The 18302-nt window shown below is 56.9% G+C and overlaps 1 protein-coding gene across 2 annotated transcripts in view; it reads right to left on the reverse strand.

Annotated features, from left to right (window-relative positions):
- Positions 1-2719: 2719 nt before the first annotated feature.
- Positions 2720-18302, reverse strand: part of SYNGR1 (synaptogyrin 1) — a 23365-nt gene continuing 7782 nt past the window's right edge. The window contains exons 2-4 of one of the 2 annotated variants that reach the window (XM_021687430.1): positions 8456-8693; positions 7006-7151; positions 2720-2941 (exon numbers count right to left, since the gene is read on the reverse strand). In XM_021687430.1, the coding sequence (XP_021543105.1) occupies positions 2720-2941; positions 7006-7151; positions 8456-8693 (606 nt within the window). Of the gene's footprint in view, positions 2942-4791; positions 5525-7005; positions 7152-8455; positions 8694-18302 lie in introns of those variants that run through there. The other variant, XM_021687431.1, reaches the window with a different exon arrangement.

Below are 18302 nucleotides of genomic sequence, written 5' to 3' on the forward strand. Positions count from 1 at the left end.
GGAGAAGAGGATACCATTGGCCCGGGAGTACAGGCTCTAAGTTTGGGGCCTCCAGGGCGCCGTCCTCAGCCAGTGGGAAGAAGCAGGGAATCCCTACCAACCTCCCAGAGCGGGAGTCAGGAGCCCTGGGTCCCAGCCAAATCCCGCCCTCTCCCCGTTTCTCACCTCCACCATTGGCGGGCCCTGCCAACACCCAGCCTGTTGGTGGGATCATGTCTGGGCTGTACCCCAGGCCGAGTGAGCAATGCAAAATGAGAAGATTCTGCGCCCCTCCCTCCTGGCAGGGGTCCTGTAAACTTTCCTGGTCTGGGGTGGCAGGGAGCGTCTATAAGAAACACCCAGGGGATCGGTGAAGCTTAAGTGGTAGCCTGCCCTCCAGCTCGGTATCACAAGCAGCTGGTCGGTGCCCAGGGAGAAGGGATGGGCAGCACCCTGGGGTCTCCTGGTGTCCATCGGCAGGGGAGGTGTTTGGTGGGGAGTGGGAGCGGGGAGGACCTCTCTCAGCCTCCTGCATGGGCACAGAGCTTCACTTTGCCAGAAGCGCACCCACAATCACCCACACCCTTACCTGCTTTGCCAACCTGGTCTGGTACAGGCTCTGCTGCTTGGCCTGGTAGATGCCACAACCCCATCCCATCCCCACTTGAGCCACTGGGGGGGGGCGGGGGTACCAGAGACAGAGCCCCTTCCCCAGATGTGGAAAATTGAAGTCCACAAAGACCAATTGTTGCTCAGCTGTCTGGGGTTCTCTCCTGTCTCTGCTGCCCCTTATGAGGACTTGAACAGGCTTAAGTTCAGATCCATGCTCCACTGCTAAGTCGTTTACACTCTCTGAGCCTCAGTTTCCCCTTCTGTTAAGTGGGGACAACAACGCTGCTTCTCAACCTAGGAAACTCCTCCTTCCCTCACCGCCGTGCTAACTGCTGCCCGTCCTCCTGGCCCCTCCTAGGGGCGCCGCATCCCTTGGCAAGTCTGCCAGAGGTGGTGGACCCTGGGTACAGAGGTTGGCTTGGTGCTCATCTCTGGACGGCCAGCTTGCATGCCTTCTGGCACAGGATAGCTGCTGAGTCCAAGGGCAAGTGAGTATCACCTGCCTCTGAGGGTTCTCGTGGGGGCATGGGGTGCTGGTGGTGGGAAAATCCAGCACGGTGCCAAGCCACGATCCCCTGGCCCTGCCCCCCAGGTCACTGGCCAGTGGACGCGGAGCCCCATGTCTCCCCACACCTCTCTCTCTCTCCTTTAAGACCTCCCCGTCCTTTAAGGTTCAGTGAAGAGTCCACCTGTGCAAGAGTCCCTCCCTGCCCCCAACCCTCCTTGTGCCTTTGGAGACACCTGCTACAGTCTCTGCTACGGCCCACCGCCTCCCCCAGCCCACCGTGCACCAGGGGCCCTCAGCGTTCACCTTGGGAGCAGTGTGTCCCATGGCAGCAGCTCGAAGGCTGGCCTTGCTGGCTCCAGAGCCCCTGCTCTCTCTCCTCTGACTCCCACAGAGACTGTCCTCTCATCAGACCTTCTGGAAGGCCAGTGGAAGGACTCTCCATGCCCTTGGCTGTTCCAGCCCCTGAGACCCTGGCTAACCCTGGCTGAGGGAAAGATGACACAGTGTCCCAGATCAGTTCTGTTTCCTGGGAGGTCACAAGGGCAGGGCAGGGAATCGGGGCACCTGCTGGGTGGCTGGGGCCAAGAAACCCAGGCAGCAAGCCCAGCTCTGCCACTTATTCAGTGTGACCTTGGGCCGGTCGCTCCCCGTTCTGGGCCTCCTCGTCCACCCAGCCCTGGGCAGGGACAATGGTCAGTCCTTTGGGAGGCCACAAAGAGGGTGTTGGAGCTCCCGGTGGGGCACGCACAGCATGGAGCAGTACATGGGGAAACAAGCGAGTGAGGCGAGCCCCCTTAGCCCTCCCACCCTGACTGGAGGCTGGGGGAGGGGCCGGTGGGGATGTGGGGAGAGGGGCCTGGAGGCAGAACGGGCCCCTGGCTTGCAGCAGAATCAGGGTTATATCATGGGCTGATGTCCCCAAGGCCTCCCAGAGTGACGGGAGCACTGAGCGGTGGAGCCCCAGGCTCAGGGACGGGGAAGGCAGGGAGGACAGGGGACAGCAGGGGCTCTCCGGTCAGGTGGCCGGGGCTTGGCCCCAACTCTATCACTGGCTGCCTGAGTGACCCTGGGCAAGGGACCTTGACCTCTCCAGGCCTCAGTGTCCTCAACATAAAATGGAGACAGCCCCCATGCTCGTAGTAGGGCTGGGTGACAGCCCCTGATGTCCTGCAGGTGTTCCCACCCACCCTGGAGCCAAACCTTCCCAGCATCACCCAGGTCTATCTTTCACACCGATTTCCACCCCCGGGACCAATGGGGCTCCTCTGTCCCTCATCTTCGCCCTTCCCGGGACCCCTGGTCTCTCACCACCGGTGTCAAGACATGCAGTAGGCACTCCATGAATGCTCAGTGACACCATGCATGAATGCAAACGCCCCCAGCCCCTGCTGGACAGACTTGCACACATGTGGAGATGCGCCCCCACCCAACACCCTACCGCCCCATCCCACCCTGAGCTGCCCTGGGCCTCAGGGGAACAACCCAGAGTCTGCTGAGGTGCTGGGCAGGGCAGCCTGGGAGGGAGCAGGGGTCTGGGAGTGGGCAGGAGGGCAAAGGGCGGGGGGGGGGGCAGCTGGGACTGGGGCAGGGGACAGGCGAGGGGCAGGTGGTCACTGCAGCTCAGTAGCCCTGAGACTGGTAGCCCTGGGGCTCGGCGTCAAAGGCGTTGGCCGGCTGCTGGTAGGTACCACCCAGGCCGGCGGGGTCTGGCCCGGCGCTGGGCTCCACGTAGGGGGCATAAGGCATGCTGGAGTCCTGGCTGGGGTCCATGTAGTCCTGGGAGAAGAGAGCCGAGTCGGCGCCAATCTGGTACCGCTGGAAGGCCAGCACGGCCTGGCCCGCCTGGGGACGGGCGCCGGCGGGGACAAGGACAGGCGGGAGGGGATGGTTAGAGGAGAGAGACAGACAAGAACAGTGGGTTAGTGGCAGTTAGTTCACAGGACACAGGCAGTAGGGGTTAAATATCCTCAAAGCCCCGAAGATGAAACCAAGCTTGCCTGAGGGGGAGTCTGTCCTGGCGGCCAGCCCTCAAGAGATCCAGAGCCACCCTGTCCATCCAGCCAGAAAGACCTTCAGAAGTCACCCGTCCCATGTCCCCCAACCCCAGAGTTCATGATGGGTCCCCAAGAATCCTCCACGGTGGAGCGTTAAAATGGCCCAAAGGCCACGACATCCTTCTCAAACTGTGGTCTCGGGAGTGTTAGGTAGAATGGGGAAAACGGGTTCTCGGTGGGATAGAGAACTGTTGGTATCTCCTGCAAGCCATCCCGTCTCCCTTGCAGCTAGGTGTAAGAATGTGACGAAGTTCTGGCCAGCACGTCACCCCAGGTCCTTTGCCCCACCCTCTGACCCAACCCGTGGAATGCAGATGTGGTAGCTAGAGCTCTAATTGCCACACGGGACCACGAGGTCCATAAGCCAAGTTGGAGGGATGGAAGAGGCCTGGGTCCCAAAAGGCCTCTGGAGCCACTAGGTCAGTCCTGCACTAGGCTGCATTTAAACCACTGCGATTTACAGTTTCACTTGGGGCTGAACCTGATTCTAACTAAAACATTTGGTCAAACAAGTTTGGGAACAGAGTAAAATAAGTTTCAAGGCCACAGGACTTGTCAGAGCCGTGAAGGATGTATGCTGGGATCCCCAAGGGGAAAACTATGACAAGTGGCATGTGTCAACCTTATCTGACCAACAAAGCCCTTTCCCCACAGGACCTAGTTGGGAAAGACTTGTCTACAGCATACGTACGTAGGTGGGAAATTCTTTTTCAGTAAAAACTATCACACTGTTATTAAGGGCAATGACACTGACCACACCAAGTGAGGGAATAAATTTTAAAAAATAGTTTTTAGGTTTACATTGAAAGCCTCCTCCAAAGATCTTTCCAGCAGGTGGTCTGCCTGTGATGGAAAGATGCTAATGCTCAACATACCCGCTTTTGGGCTGGGAGGACTGAGGCTTAGTCAAGGGAGACCTCATGGCAAAGTCAGTGCCAGAAGCCAGATCTGAACAGAGGTCCTGCCTCTTCCCAGGCCAGGGCCCTCCCCATCTCTTTCCCTTTCATCAGCCCCCTGACAAGGCAATAAACCAACGAGGAACCCCAAAAGGCCATCTGATGACAGGCAGGGGGTGAAGTGTGCTTGGCGTTTTATTCTAGACAGTTCCAGAAGCCCAGTGACTAGGCACTGACTTTCGATTTGTGTCACTGGTAAAAGCTCGAGGAGCAGCCCTTCCTGAATGGTGGCTGTCCAAAGCAGTGCAGGAGCCTGAAAAAGGGGGACCAGGTGGACGAGGGTTGAGCTGAGGAAATCAGGCCTCCCTTGGTCAGCCAGTTCGTGTGGGGGTGGGAGCGCGGGGGTGGGGGGAGGGGGAGACGGACCCTGCTGGTGAGCCTGGCCCTGCTTCTTCAGAGCGGGTGCTGTCTGCGGCCATCTACACTTGTATGCCTCTCGTGTTAGGAAGCTTACTCTCTTTGTGCTTTGCTCTGGGGGCCTGTTTGCTTTAATTCCCCCTCGGCTCCTACAGAGGGTGGAGGGATAGGTGGTTCCTGCCTGGGGAAGCTGGAGGCTGTATAGAACTGGAGGCCAGAGTCTTTTGGAAGAACAAGGATTCACCCCCTGAGAACTGCCCCCAAAGTAGGGATTATGGAGGTGTCTCTGACTCCTGGGAGAGAATGAATGAATGAACGCATGAAAGAACAAAAGAACCTACATTTATTGAGCATCTCTATGCCAAGCCCTGTGCCGGCCTCTGCTTCATCCGCACAATAGCCCTGCGAGGTTGGTCCACTGGGTAGTGGACGGAGGCTCAGAGAGGCGCAGGGGTTTGCCCAGGGTCATACAGCATATAAGAGCAGACGCACGCGAGGTGTCCTCTGACGTGCTCGGCCTGCCCCCCCGAGCAGCCAGCCTCCACGGGGACTGTAAGGTCAGCCTTCATGCTGCAGCGAGGGACAGGCTCTCCCAGCGTCCACAGCATCCTGGCAGCCCGTGTATGAGCCACCTCCCCCCATCTCAGAGCCCCTGGCAGTCTGGTTAGGGGAAACTGCAATTTGTTTGTCTTCCCCTCCCCAGCCTGTGGGCTCCTGGGGCCAGGCCCCCCGTCTGATTCATCACTAGGCACAAAACAGCTCAATAAATGTTTACTGAATGAATGGACAAACGAAACATAAAGGAGGCAACAAGTGATTCAGTGGCGGGTCTGAACTGGCCTCGCAGCCGGCCTTCCCCTGCCCCGCGGGCCCTGGTATCCTGGCCACTCCCAGCAGCAGGACGCCCCACAAGCTTGCCACTGGCCATGACACGGGGCGCCCCTGCCTCTGGAAGCCGGGCAGGCCTACGGCTGTGCCGAGGCGGGAAACAGTGTGCTGTATTCCTCCTGGAAGGTAAGGTCCTTGAATCTCCGCACGGCCAGGGCTGCGGTCAGGCTCTGCCAGGAGAGAGCAGGGGTGAGGCCAGTGGGGAAGAGCTGGGAAAGGCAGAAGTGCCTGCAGTGGGCCAGCGGGCTCCTGTCACTCAGGCTCTTGGACCTGCCCCTGGAAGTCCTGCCGTCCAATCACCCACTCCTCTTCCATGAGCCCCACCCCCATCTCGGGGCTCACTGTTCCAAACACCTCCCTGTAGGGCTGGGTGGGCTGGGACGTCCCCACACACGGGGCACCTTCTCTGGTCCGAGATGCCCTGGGGTCACCTGATTCTTCCGGCCCAGCCTTGAGGACCTGGAGGGCTGGTGTGACCACAGCTGGAGAGCTGCGGCCTCAACCACAGCTGTTCTCCAAACTCTGGCTCCTAATATTGCCTAATATTGGGGGGTGTCCCAAGAGAAAATGGATATTCAGGGGCCCTCATAAGGAGCAGGAAGTCACTCCAGGACAAGCCCAGGAGGGTAGAGGGGAAGGGAGGGCTGGCTGCAGCATACTTTGCAGGAGGGGCTGGGGCTGCCCGTATCCAGCCCCGGGGGCTCCCTGCACTGGGCCCAGGACTGCCGGGAGGCCTGGAGGGGAAGGGGCTGCACGCAGGGGAGGGAGAACTTTGGGATGGGGGCCTGGAGCCCATGTGACCCCAGACATCTGCAGGAGGAAGATGAGGGGAGAAGAAATACATCAAGGCAACCTGGAACCAGTGGGAAAGAGGGCCCAGCCTAGGTCTAGAGCTTGCCAAGGGGTGCCATCTGGCCAGTCAGGCCCAGAGACATGCTTTTTGACCCACATGGTATTTTTTTTTAACTTGAATAAATTGCTAACACATAAAGGTCAGATTTCACACAGAAATTCAGATTTCTGGCTTCTCTGGAAAACGGGAAGACCTGGCCTGTGTGGATCCCCATTCCTGCTTTGGAACAGGGGCTGAGGGTGCCCTTTTTGGGGGGGCATGAACCTGCCACCGGCCCACTCATAATTTCTCATATGCTGCCTGCCCCGTGGGCATCTGAGTTTGTGACACCCTCCCACCCCAAATCCAATCGCCTGATTTTACAGACGGGAAGACAGAGGCCCGGAAAATTAGAGGCAGCCCCAAGATGTGGCCCAGGTCTCCTGATGCCTAGGCCTGGGCTCCTTCCCAGCCTCGGGACTGCAAAGCCTTATCTTCCCGCCTAGGCCTCTGCTAGTGTTTATAAAAGCTTATGGTAAACGCCCACGACCCAAATACCAGACTGGTTGGGAGGGGCGTTCATGATCACTGGTGGGTGCTCTGGGCCAAAGCAAGGGTCTCCCGTCACTATGGGACTGTCCTCACCGGCACTGGCAACAGCCTCCTTCCTCAGGAAGCAGCCCCATGTGGGCGTCCAGGAGAGACGCAGGGGGCCGCTCGGGCCCCAGGAAGCAAGAGTCCCTGGCGAAGCTGCAAGGCCCGCAGCCTGGGAGCCTGGCCGGGGTGGGAGAGTGCACGCCGGGCCGGCGGTATACTCACCCACGTGAAGATGGAGAAGAAGGAGAAGGTGATGGCAGCCCGGGCCGCATCTGTCCCTTCATTCATCGGGTTGTCCTTGGGCTTGGACACCTGCCACTGGTTGGCCAGGAAGCAGAAGCCCACGAACCAGAGGAAGGCCCAGAAGGCTGGGGTGTCCACCGGGACCAGGCAGAAGGGGCCACACGAGAAAGAGGGCGAGAGGGGAGGAACAGGGAGAGGTTCAGGAGCATGTTTCCCATGCTCCCCGACCCCCAAAGGGAGGGGCAGGGTGGGGGCAGGGGTGGGGGCGGGGGAAGGTGAGGCCAGAGCAGGGAGGTCGGTCAGACGCGGAGAGATCAGAGAGAGACCACAGAGAGGAGCCGGCGGCCGTGCAGACAGCAAGGCCAGGAGCAGAGCCAGGGGTGGTGAGGGGAGCGAAGGAGGGAGAGACAGAGAAAAGTCAGTCAGCCTGGGCGGGCATTTCTGTCACCTCAGCCGCACATAGATTTCCCAGCTGAATCCCTGCCTGGGGACTGCTGACCGCCCTGCAGCAGTCTGGGAGGGGCACTGATCTGACCCCCCGGCCCACTGCAGCCTCCCTGAGAACTGGGCAGAGAGAGGAGGAGGCTGGGCAAGGGGGGCAGCTCAGCTGGGCGGGTCTGAGCACCAGCTTCTCATGTGCCTACAGCCTCACAAAGCCCGAGGTTAGGGAGGAGCCTCTTGAGCAGAGGCCTGGGGAGTTTAGCAGTGAGAGCCTCGTGGCAATGAGAGCTTCTGTGGGTGCCCAGAGTCTACCAAAAGAGAACCAGAGCTGCTCCAGTAAAGCGTGTGTGTGCCAAAGGGCTGTGGTATCTAGAGACCAACGTCTCCCACAGATACTGCTGCGGAACCCTGGGGCTCCGGGGAATACAGTTTGAGAACTACTAATTTCATTCTATCTTTCAAGTCTAAGGGACTGGCTTCACTGCTTACAAGTCAGCCGGGCTCATCCTGAGAGTCCCAGGCCCGGTAATGCGGAGAGGTCCCAGCCAGAGACCTGAGACCACAGCCAAAGCCTCACTGCCCCTCAACCAAAGCACCCAGTGATCAGACTCTCAGAACTCGTGAGGACAGAGGTTGGGTTACCTCCGCCAAAGGCTGTTTCTGGAAGACAGGGGCAGCAGGTCGCATCAGGCCCCGACCCTCCCCGGGCCTGGACTGTGTGCCATGCCATCAGTCTTGCCTTACTTCTCACGAGGCTCCACCAAGGGAGGTGGCACAGAAGCCCTGTCTCCTCCCCGCTGTGGAGCTCAGGGCTCTTCTAGGGTCTCAGGCCCAGCCCTGGTCCCACCACTCCCCGTTGCCAGCCAGGTGACCCCCGGTCTGTCCCCTCACCCGCCTCATAGCTGTGCGTGAGGACGGGCCCATGGCTGGGGCAGCCCTCTGCAGTCTCTGTTGTGCTGGGGGGTGCCCACGGGGGCGGGGGACTCACCTGAGACCCCAATGTCGGACAGGACGGCTTTCTTGCGGTCCTTCACACTGCTGATCTGGGGGAAGTACACGTCCAGGGCCAGGTAGAGCAGGCACGTGAGGAAGGCGAGCACGCCCACGGCCACACCATAGCTGCAGGCATTGGGGTTGCGGTTGTAGATGCAGAACTTCTCGCCCCCCGAGTTGCTGTTGAGGTAGCCCTCGTTCACGATGGAGCCGAACACCACGATGGAGAACACCTGTCAGGGCGGGGGAGGGGCAGAGCCGTGCATGAGACCCAGGCCGGCCCTGACCCAGCACCAGGCCTGGAGAAGGGGCGGCTACTCCCCTCGGCCTGCTGTCTGCCCCCACCCCAGCCAGCCCCCCTCACCCCAATCAGCCACAAGGCTGCTGTTAAGCAGGCACGTCAGAGGGGAGGCCCAGAGAGGGAGGGCAACTTGCTTAGGGTCACACAGCGCAGGAGGGGACAATCACTTCTTTCCTTAGCCTCAGGCTCTAATGACCCTCTGACCACAAATTTGGCACTACCATCCCACCAGCCAGGTCCTGAGAGGTCCTCCTGGGCCCTGACGCCAAGATTCCTCTAGAATTGCAGACTTGGCCTCCCAGAACGAGTGGTCTCATGCCCTTCCGGGAGGTGGACCTGCCAAGGCTGAGTCCTCTGGATGCTGGCACGTGCCCAGCCCCATCTCCAATCATGACCTGAGCCGAAGGCAGATGCTTAACCGACTGAGCCACCCAGGTGCCCCTAAACCTCTGACTCTTGGTTTTAGCTTGGGTCATGATCTCGGGGTCCTGGGATCAAGCCCTGTGGCCAGCTCTGCGCTCAGCAGGGAGTCTGCATGGGGTTCTTTCCCTCTGCCCCTCCCATAGCTTGTTCTCTCTCTCTCTCTCACAAATAAATATATTAATTAAAAAAAAAAAAAGTAACAGCAGTCACAATCCTGCCAGTTACAGGGCAACCTGCACTCCCCCAAGTACAGTGCACGTACCTCATTTAACCCAATAATCCTCTGTGACAGGTCTATTGCAGCTGGGTAGGCAACCCGCTGAGATGGCCCCCCCGCCCACCTCCTGGTATTCACAGCCTTGTACAACTTCTTCCCCTTGAATGCCGGCTGGGCGTTCTGATTCACTTCTAACCAACAGAATATCACAAAAAGTGATAAATAACATCTCTGCGAGGAGATTACAAACACTTTGGCTTCCACCTTGTTTACCCTCTCTTGCCACTCCCTACTTGCTCGCTCTAATGGAAGAAGCTGCCATGTTTTGAGCCACCCTGTGGAGAGGCCCACGTGGCATGGAACTGAGGGAGGCCTCCAGCCAACAGTCAACAGGGAGCGGAGCCCCTCAGCCTGTAAGGAGTCGAGTCGGCCAGCACCATGTAGGTGAGCTTGAAAATGGGTCCACCCTCAGCCTTCAGGTAAGGCCCTGGCTGACACCACACTGTAACCCGTGAGAGATCCTGAGGCAGAGGCAGCTGGCTAAGCAGATTCCTGACATTAGAAACTAGGAAATGACAAATGTTTGTTATTTTAAGCCACTTTATTTGGGGATATTTTGTTATACAGCAACAGCTAACTAATACATCAGTTATCATCAGCATTTTGCAGATGAGACAGTTAAGGTACGAGTACTGATTAATGTTACCAGAGTCATAAAACTGTTAAGTTTTTAGAGTCCAGGGGCTGGACATGCTTTGGGGCGCCTGGGTGGGTCAGTCAGTTAAGTCTCCGACTTCGGCTCAGGTCATGATCTCAAGGTCCTGGGATCGAGTCCTGCATCGGGCTCCTGCTCATGGGGAGTCTGCTTGTCTCCTTCCCTCTACCCCTCCCCCTGCTTGGATGCTCTCTTTCTCTCTCAAATAAATAAAATCTTAAAAAAAAAAAATTCTTGCTTTTTCCTCCTGCCTCTCACCTTCCCTGAAACTGTGTGAGGGTGAAGAGGCCCAGACTCAACAGGCAGAGCCTCAGGTGTGGCCTTCAGTGAGCTTGAGGCAGGGGCCAGAGGGTATTTTTATTGTCTGTTTTCCACTTCTTTGTGGTTTCCAATTTTTCTAAAATAAGAAACTATAATTTCAGGTACATTTTCATCCTCAGCTAATATGCAGGATGGGCACTAACTCCATGGCAGGTGTGGGAAAACACATGAAAAGCATTATTATTTTTTTTAATCTCATCTTCCTAAGATGTCTATACTTTTTTAAAAAAAAGATTTTACTTATTTTTTGAGAGAGAGTGAGTGAGACACAGCACACATGAGCAGGGGCAGGGGAGAGGGAGAAGCAGCCCCCCCACCAAGCAGGGAGCCCGATGCAGGGCTCGATCCCAGGATCCTGGGATCATGATCTGAGCCAAAGGCAGACGGTTAACGACTGAGCCACCCATGCGCCCCTAAGATGTCCATACTTTACATGGATTCTGTAATGTACTGGATCTGTGTAGTAGTAATGTATATCAAACAAATAAATCTACATGTAATGGGAGGACTGAATGAAAAGTTTTTCCTAAAGAATGGCACGACCAAAAGTGTGGAGACCACTGGTTCACAGCACTGTGTGTTAAGAAAAATTCTAACCCAAATGTCCGTCGATAGATGAATGGAGAAACAGGTTGGGGCATCTCCACATAATGGAATAGTTTTCAGTCATTAAAACAAACAAACAACATCTAAAACTAATGATATAATGTATGGGGATTAACATAAGAATAAAAAAATTTAAAAAAAACAACAAAAAACAAACAAACAACAAAACAGTTCTGATACGTGCTACAACTGGATGAACCTTAAAACAAGTGGAAAAAGAGGTGAAGGAAGTCAAACACAGAAAGTCAATGTTACATGATTTCATTTCTGTCCTGTATCCTTAACAGGCAAAACAGACAAGAAGCAGACCAGAGGTGACCAGGGCTGCAGGAGGGGGGATGGGGAGCGATTACTTAATGAGCACGGGGGGTTTTTTTATGGGGTGATGAAAAGTTTTGAAACTAGACAGAGGCAATCGTTGCACAACATAAATGTCACTGAACTGTGTGCTTTAAAATGGTTTATTGCGCGCTATGTGGGTTTTTCTGGAATAAGAAAAGAAAGAAAGAGAAAGAAAGAGAAAGAAAGAAAGGGAAAGAAGGAAAAAGGAAAGGAAGGAAGGAAAGAAATAAAGAAAGAAAAAGAAAAGAAGGGGCGCCTGAGTGGCTCAGTCGGTTAAGCATCTGCCTTCAGCTCAGGTCATGATCCCAGGGTCCTGGGATCGAGCCCCACATCGGGCTCCTGGCTCAGCGAGGAGCCTGCTTCTCCCTCTCCCTCTGTCTCTCTCCCTGCTCATGCTCTCTCTCTGTATCTGTATCTCTGTGTCTCAAATGAATAAATAAAATCTTAAAAAAAAAAAAAAAGAAAAGAAAGAAAGAAAGGGAAAGAAGGAAAAAGGAAAGGGAAAGAAGGAAAAAGGAAAGGAAGGAAGAAAGGAAGAAAGGAAGGAAGGAAGGAAGGAAAGAAATGAAGAAAGAAAAAGAAAAGAAAAGAAAAGAAAAAAAAGAAAAGAAAGAGTGGGTCTGTGTCCTGGTTCAACCACAAGCACACAGCTGGGCCGTGGTGGCCCATGAGCCACACATTTGCCAATCCAGACTTGAGAATGTACACATAGCCACGGTCCAGCCCCTCTCAGGCATGCTGGCTCTCGGGGTGGCCGTGTCACACGTTCTGTGTCCTCATGATCACCCCGCGAAGCGCAGAGGGCAATTCGCACTGCTCCCAATTAGCGGCGTAGGAAAACTGAGCCTCAGAAACAGCAGGTGGCACTGTTGTCAGCAGGACAGGCTGAACCTGAACCCAAGTGTAGGCTCTTTCCCACCTGACCCACCTGACCAAGTTGACTCTCAGCCTCAGGTGGGCCCTGAAGCAGACAGACACCTGAGGGGCCCATAGTGTGACTGAGAGCCAAGTCTGTGCTCAGGGGCACAGGAGGGGAGAGGCAGCAAGTCCGGATTTCACAGCAATTGTCTAAGGGACTTCTAGGCTACTGACACATTCTGGACAAGCCAGGCAGACGCTGGACACCGGGAGGCGAAGGCGGGCTCTGATGGCCGGTTGCCAGAACCGTGCACAGCACAACTCCGGGACTGCCATTCACGCACCCCTTGGACCTGTGCGCTAAGAGAAGTCCAAGGTTCCTACCAGGAACCTGCCAGGTCAGGAATCTGAGGCCCAGCTCTGGATGTCACCCGTGGTCCCCAATCCAGCAGAATGGAAAAGCCTCTTGATTAGAGGGCGCTCCAGACACTGAGGAGTCACACAGGGTTGCTGGAGTCAAATCCCAGGTCTGCTGCTTGTGCTGTGTGGCCTCAGGCAAATGACAACCTCTCTGAGCCTCAGATTGGTCCTCTGCAAAAATTAACCTTCCCTTCAGGGCTAGTGGGCGAATTACGTGCAAGCACCCTGAGCAGAGCAGTGCACTGTAGGGGTTTCGCAAGGATTAACTACCTTCTCCAGAGGCCCCAGGGAAGAAGGAAGAGCACCAGCAAGGCCCTCTTGGGCAGCACTTCCTGACTGACAGGCTCCACCAGGGGTGGGGACAAGGGTGGACCCTCCCAGCCAAAAGCAGGCCAAGAGGAGGGGGGAGGAGAAGTAGGCGGGTGGGAGTCGGGGCTTTGGGGACAAGCAGAGGAGGAACCATTAAGACAGGGCCCTCTTGGGGGGAGAGAAGCAGGGAGTCCCTGGAGAGGCCGGGAGGCAGGTGCTGCAGACACTGAGTCCCCAAGAGGGTAAGGAACAAGGTCACAACATCCTCTGAGGACCCGCGGGGCCCAAGGGCAGGCAGAGAGAGGAGGCTCTGTGCCCGCTCGGGTTCTCCTTTCCAGCCCACGGCTCCGGCACACAGGGCGCTCAAAGTCACCCTGGGCAAGGGACTTGCCTTCTCAGCGCCTCAGTGCCCTCATCTGTAAAGCAATGGCGCCTCGCGAGGAAGGGATGAAGTCAGGCCCGTGAGGACCGGCAGGTGTCCTGGAGGCAGCGTCCCCAAACACCAGACTGACGCTGAACAAGTGGACGGGATAACGAAGCATCGAAGCGTTGCAGGCGGGGGCAGCGGCGGGAGGGACGCAGCAGTGGTCAGCGAAGGAGCCGAAGCAGCAATCGTGGAGCGCAGCCAAGAAGCAGCCAGCCCGGCCAAGATGAGGGGAAGCGTGTTTCAGACAGAACAGAAAGGGCAGAGGCCGAAGGTGGGAGGCGGTGACCAACGAGTGGGGCTGGAGAGGTGCATGGGTCGGGGAGGGAGGGAGGCAGGGAGAGTGTTGGGGGGGGCGGGGCCAGATGGACCACAGTGGGAAGTCACAGGGCGGTGACCAGACCTGTGGATCCCCATCCCCACCCTGCAGCACGAAAAGCCCTAAAGCCATTCCCCACCGCCTTCCAGACACATCCAAGCTTCCAGGGCCGGTGGTCAAGGCCCCTGGGCCTCACCTCCCTCCACGGCTCACCAATCAGTGCTTTCCCACCTTCCCACGCCCCGCCCCCCCCCACACCATTTCCTCTCTGAACCTGGTTGCTACCTGCGCAGGTTATGTTCTGTGGGGGTGGAGCCAGCTCCCACCCAGGCCAGACCCCCAGAGCCGCCAGGGGCAGGGTGAGTTCGGAGCCACTTCAGGCCTAAGAGCAGGTGGGTGACTTGATGTGACTTAGGTCTGAAAAGAGACCCCCTGGGCGGATGGAGAGAAGAGTGTAGGGCCAGGGTGAAGGCTGGGGGTGGGGGTGTGTGCATGTCCCCATCGGGGACACAGGTGTGCATGCCACGTCCCCTGCAGGCTGCAGAGCTGGGCCAGGACAGGGAGCCTCACCTAGACCGGGCCCGAGAGTCTACACACAGAGAAGCGTTGCCAAGGTCCCCTGTGGTCCCCAAACTCCCTCAAGGACCCTGCAAGCCCCGGGTTAACTTCTCCATTTAGCTGTTGTCCCTCCACCCTAGTGGGAGGGAGCCCCCCAGGAGCCGGGATGGGCCTCAGGTTTCTGTCCCCCAGCGCTCCCATCCCGCTGGGAGGAAGGGGGGGCTCCCTCTGGATCCGCTCGGTGACTGAAATGCGTCCTCCTAACTGGGCGAGGCCAGTGTCCGGGGGTCTGCCCAGGGCCACGGCTGGTGGGGGTGGCTGCACACTCAAACCCAAGTCTCTCTGAGCCCCGCGCCAGGCTCCGCATCAGGTCAGGCGGCCTCCAGGGGACTTGCTAAGGCCTGATCTGCAGCAGGGAGCGCACAGAGCCACCACCAGAGGCCCGGAATAAAACCAGAACGAAATTCTATGCTGTGGTGGGCGAACTCTTCCTGACAAGCAGATATGCTGGAGGGACGGGACACAGGTCCCTGGCAGCAGAACCAGCGCCCTGGAAACAGGACTGGGTGGCCTCAGGGGGGGTCCCAGAGAGGTCGCTGGTCACGGGAAGGCACAGGAAAAAAACCACCCCTTTTCCTTGAACTAAAAAAAAATGCTATAAAAATTTCTTTTTTTTTTTTTAAAGGCACCAATGTAAATGGGCCGAGGCTGGGTTTTTTTGCCGTCTTTATAATCCAATCCTGGGTCTTTTTAAAAATGGATTTAAAAAAAATGGATTCCAGATGGCAATTGGAATAGAGTTAGGTCGAACTCAGAAATACAAATCAGGGGTACCCCAGAATTTCAGGATCTTGGGGTACTGGATTCAGAGACACAGAAATGGAGACCCCAGGACAGCTGGACCCCACCCTGGCCTCCCCTCTCCCCCTCCCCCACTCGGCTCAGCCACCCCAGAGGGCCCGGCCGCAGGCTGTCTGGTAAGTTTGCACCTGCTGTTCTCACTCCCAGAACGCCCTTCCCCACCTTTTTCATCTTTCAGATAGGATCGAACTCCTTCTCACCCTTCAAAACTCTCCTCCACCCGACCCTGCACACACTCATTTCTGGGTCTGTCTCCCCCAGGAGACCTCGAGCTAACCCCACAGCCTCTGCAGGAGCTCTGCATCGACTGGGAGTGCCTGGCAAAAATCATGTCACTTAAGCCTCACCAAAACCTCTAAGGAAGGGCACCTGGGGGGCTCAGTCAGTTAAGCGGCCAATTCATGATTTCGGCTCAGGTCATGATCTCACAGTCGTGGCATCCAGCCCGGAGTCAGACTCTGAGCTGGGTGTGGAGCCTGCTTGAGATTCTCTTTCTCCTTCTCCCTCTGCCCCTCCCTCTCTCTCTTTCTAATAAAAATTATCTTTATTTTTTTTAGAGATTTTATTTATTTTTTATTTATTTATTTTTATTTTTTTTGTTTTTCATTTATTTATTTGTTTATTTGACAGAGAAACACAGAGAGGGAACACAAGCAGGAGGAGGGGGAGAGGGAGAAGCAGGTTTCCCGTGGAGCAGGGAGCCTGATGCGGGGCTCGATCCCAGGACCCCGGGATCATGACCCAAGCCGAAGGCAGACGCCTAAAGACTAAGCCACCCAGGCGCCCCTATTTATTTTTTAACAGAGAGAGAGAGACAGAGGGTGAGAGAGGGAACACAAGCAGGGAGAGTGGGAGAGGGAGAAGCAGGCTTCCTGCTGAGCAGGGAGCCCGATGTGGGACTCGATCCCAGGACCCCGGGATCATGACCTGAGCCGAAGGCAGACGCTTAACGACTGAGCCACCCAGGCGCCCTAAAATAAAGTATCTTTAAAACCTTTAAAGAAAAACATCTCCACAATCAGGCTCACTTAGCTCATTTCACAGAGAAGGAAGCTGAGGCTCAGAGAGGCCTGGACTCTAGCCGGCCCATAACAGGCTGGCCCCTAGCGGGTAAGCAGGGTGCCAGCCCCCAGCCCAGGCCTGCCCTCCCTCCAGTCCCATTCCAGAATGTAAGCCAAATCTCTACCTTCAGCTGCCTCCCCAGGAGGCAGAATTCCAGATCCCAAACTCTAGGACAAGCATGAGTCCCGTGAGGGACACCTGCCGTCCCGAGCCGTGTCACCACCCCACAGGGCAGGAGAGGCGGGGCCCACTTTACTCCATATCCGCACAGAGCGGGCAGGCCATAGGCTGTGTCTGGGCCACTGCTGGGCATCAGGCCGACCTGGCTCCAGGGAGAGCCGCGCCCAGCCAGCATGGGGGGCAGAGGTCACTGCTGTTTGCTGGAACTACCCAGAGGCTGGCTTTAACCATCTTTAGGCACATGCTGGGTTTCCCCCCAGATAAACTGTGTATAACATCATTATACACAAATGTCCCCAGTTATTGGTTCATTTGTGGGTGAACATCTCCCTCCTTGGACCCAGAGGGAGGGTCAGGAAAAGGCTTAGAAGGGAGCAAATAGCAAATCTGAGATGGGCAGAGGCACAGGCAGCATGGGAATCAGGAGAAGGGAGGATTCCCTCCTTAGCATCCCTAGTTTGGGCCTCTGCTTGCACACCTCTGGCCACGGGGAGCTCACTCCCTAAAAAGGGGGGCTGCTGAGTCCTCTCCCTCACCCTGAGCTGACCCTGCCTTCCTGCCAGTGTCCCTACCAAAGTCCTTGATCCTGTTTCCTGGGTCCCAGGGAAAGGCTGTAAGGAAAGAAGTAGCTGTGCTTTTGAGGGATGAGTCAGGCTGCCAAGGGCCCCCCTCCTTCATGGGAATGGGGCCCTGCCTCCCACGGGGTCATATGAGGAAAATGGCTGAAGCCAACGCAGGGGCACATGACGAGCACCAGGCAGCCTCTCTGCTTCCTGGAGAGCCTCGTGCGGAGCCGCAGGGCTGAGGCAGGGTTGCGGGGGGGAGGGCTCCTAGGGTCCCTTCTCTCCTCCCCTGCCCGGGCACCTTGTTCTGAAGCCTTGGATGTGACCTGCAGGGGATTAGGCCATAATCTTCCTGCAAGCTGTCCCTCACATTCTCAGCGGTGGGGGTGGTGAGGGGGCTCTGCAGGGCAGGGGCCTGAGCAAGCAGACCCCTGTCCCCAAGCTACTGAGAGCCTCAGCTGGGTGATCTGAAGGGTCCCCCTCCTCTCCGCACTGTCCCCACCTTCACCCTCCTGTGGCTGTGTAACCATGGGGGGCAGGGGGAAACCAAGACCCCGAGACAAGCTGCTTGACGGCCCCAGGCAGCTGCTTGGGGACAGGAGTATCTACCCCCTCCCCACTACAGCCCAGGTCCTTCCTCACCCAGGTCCTGCCACCTCGGAACTTTCGGAGGTAGGGAGGGGGAACAATGCCACCCCTGGAAAAGCACTGTGAACGCCAACCAAGCACCACCGGAGCCCTTCCTAGGCAGGACCTTGTTTATGCCCCAACGGCCCCCCTGGGGCAGGCCCTGCTCTCCCCATTTTGCAGATGGGGAAACCAAGGCTCTCTGCTGTCTCTCCGCTACTAAGGGCAGGGATAACCACCCAGGTCTGTGAGCTCCTCCTCACCTCAATGCCTGTCTCTGCCCTGCCAGTTCCTATAAGCCTGACATTGTCCACTGTTTCTTTCACTCTGTGGAAATACCAGGTCTTCAGAGAGATAATCTGGTCCCAGGCCCTGCCTCACTTTCTAGAGAAAAAGACACAAAGGGGGAGATGCCTTCTGCTTTGAGAGTTCTTACAGCCTTTCACATAGAGCACAAGGGAAGCAGGGAGGAGACAGCAAGCTTGGGGGTGGGGGGATCCTGGAAGGCTTCAAGGAGGAGGTGATATCTGAGTTGGGCCTTGAAGGCTGCGTGGGAGACCCTAAATGGGGACAAAGGGTGGAAAGAGGAAAGCAGAGCAGTGCAGTTTCCCACCTCGTTTACCCTTACAAGACGCTAAAAGCACCATCTAGCACCGGATACAAGAGTGACATAATAGGGACGCCTGGGTGGCTCAGTCGTTGAACGTCTGCCTTCGGCTCAGGTCATGATCCCAGG

Source organism: Neomonachus schauinslandi, chromosome 5 (genome assembly GCF_002201575.2).
Source record: "Neomonachus schauinslandi chromosome 5, ASM220157v2, whole genome shotgun sequence".
In the NCBI taxonomy this organism is placed as follows: domain Eukaryota; kingdom Metazoa; phylum Chordata; class Mammalia; order Carnivora; family Phocidae; genus Neomonachus; species Neomonachus schauinslandi.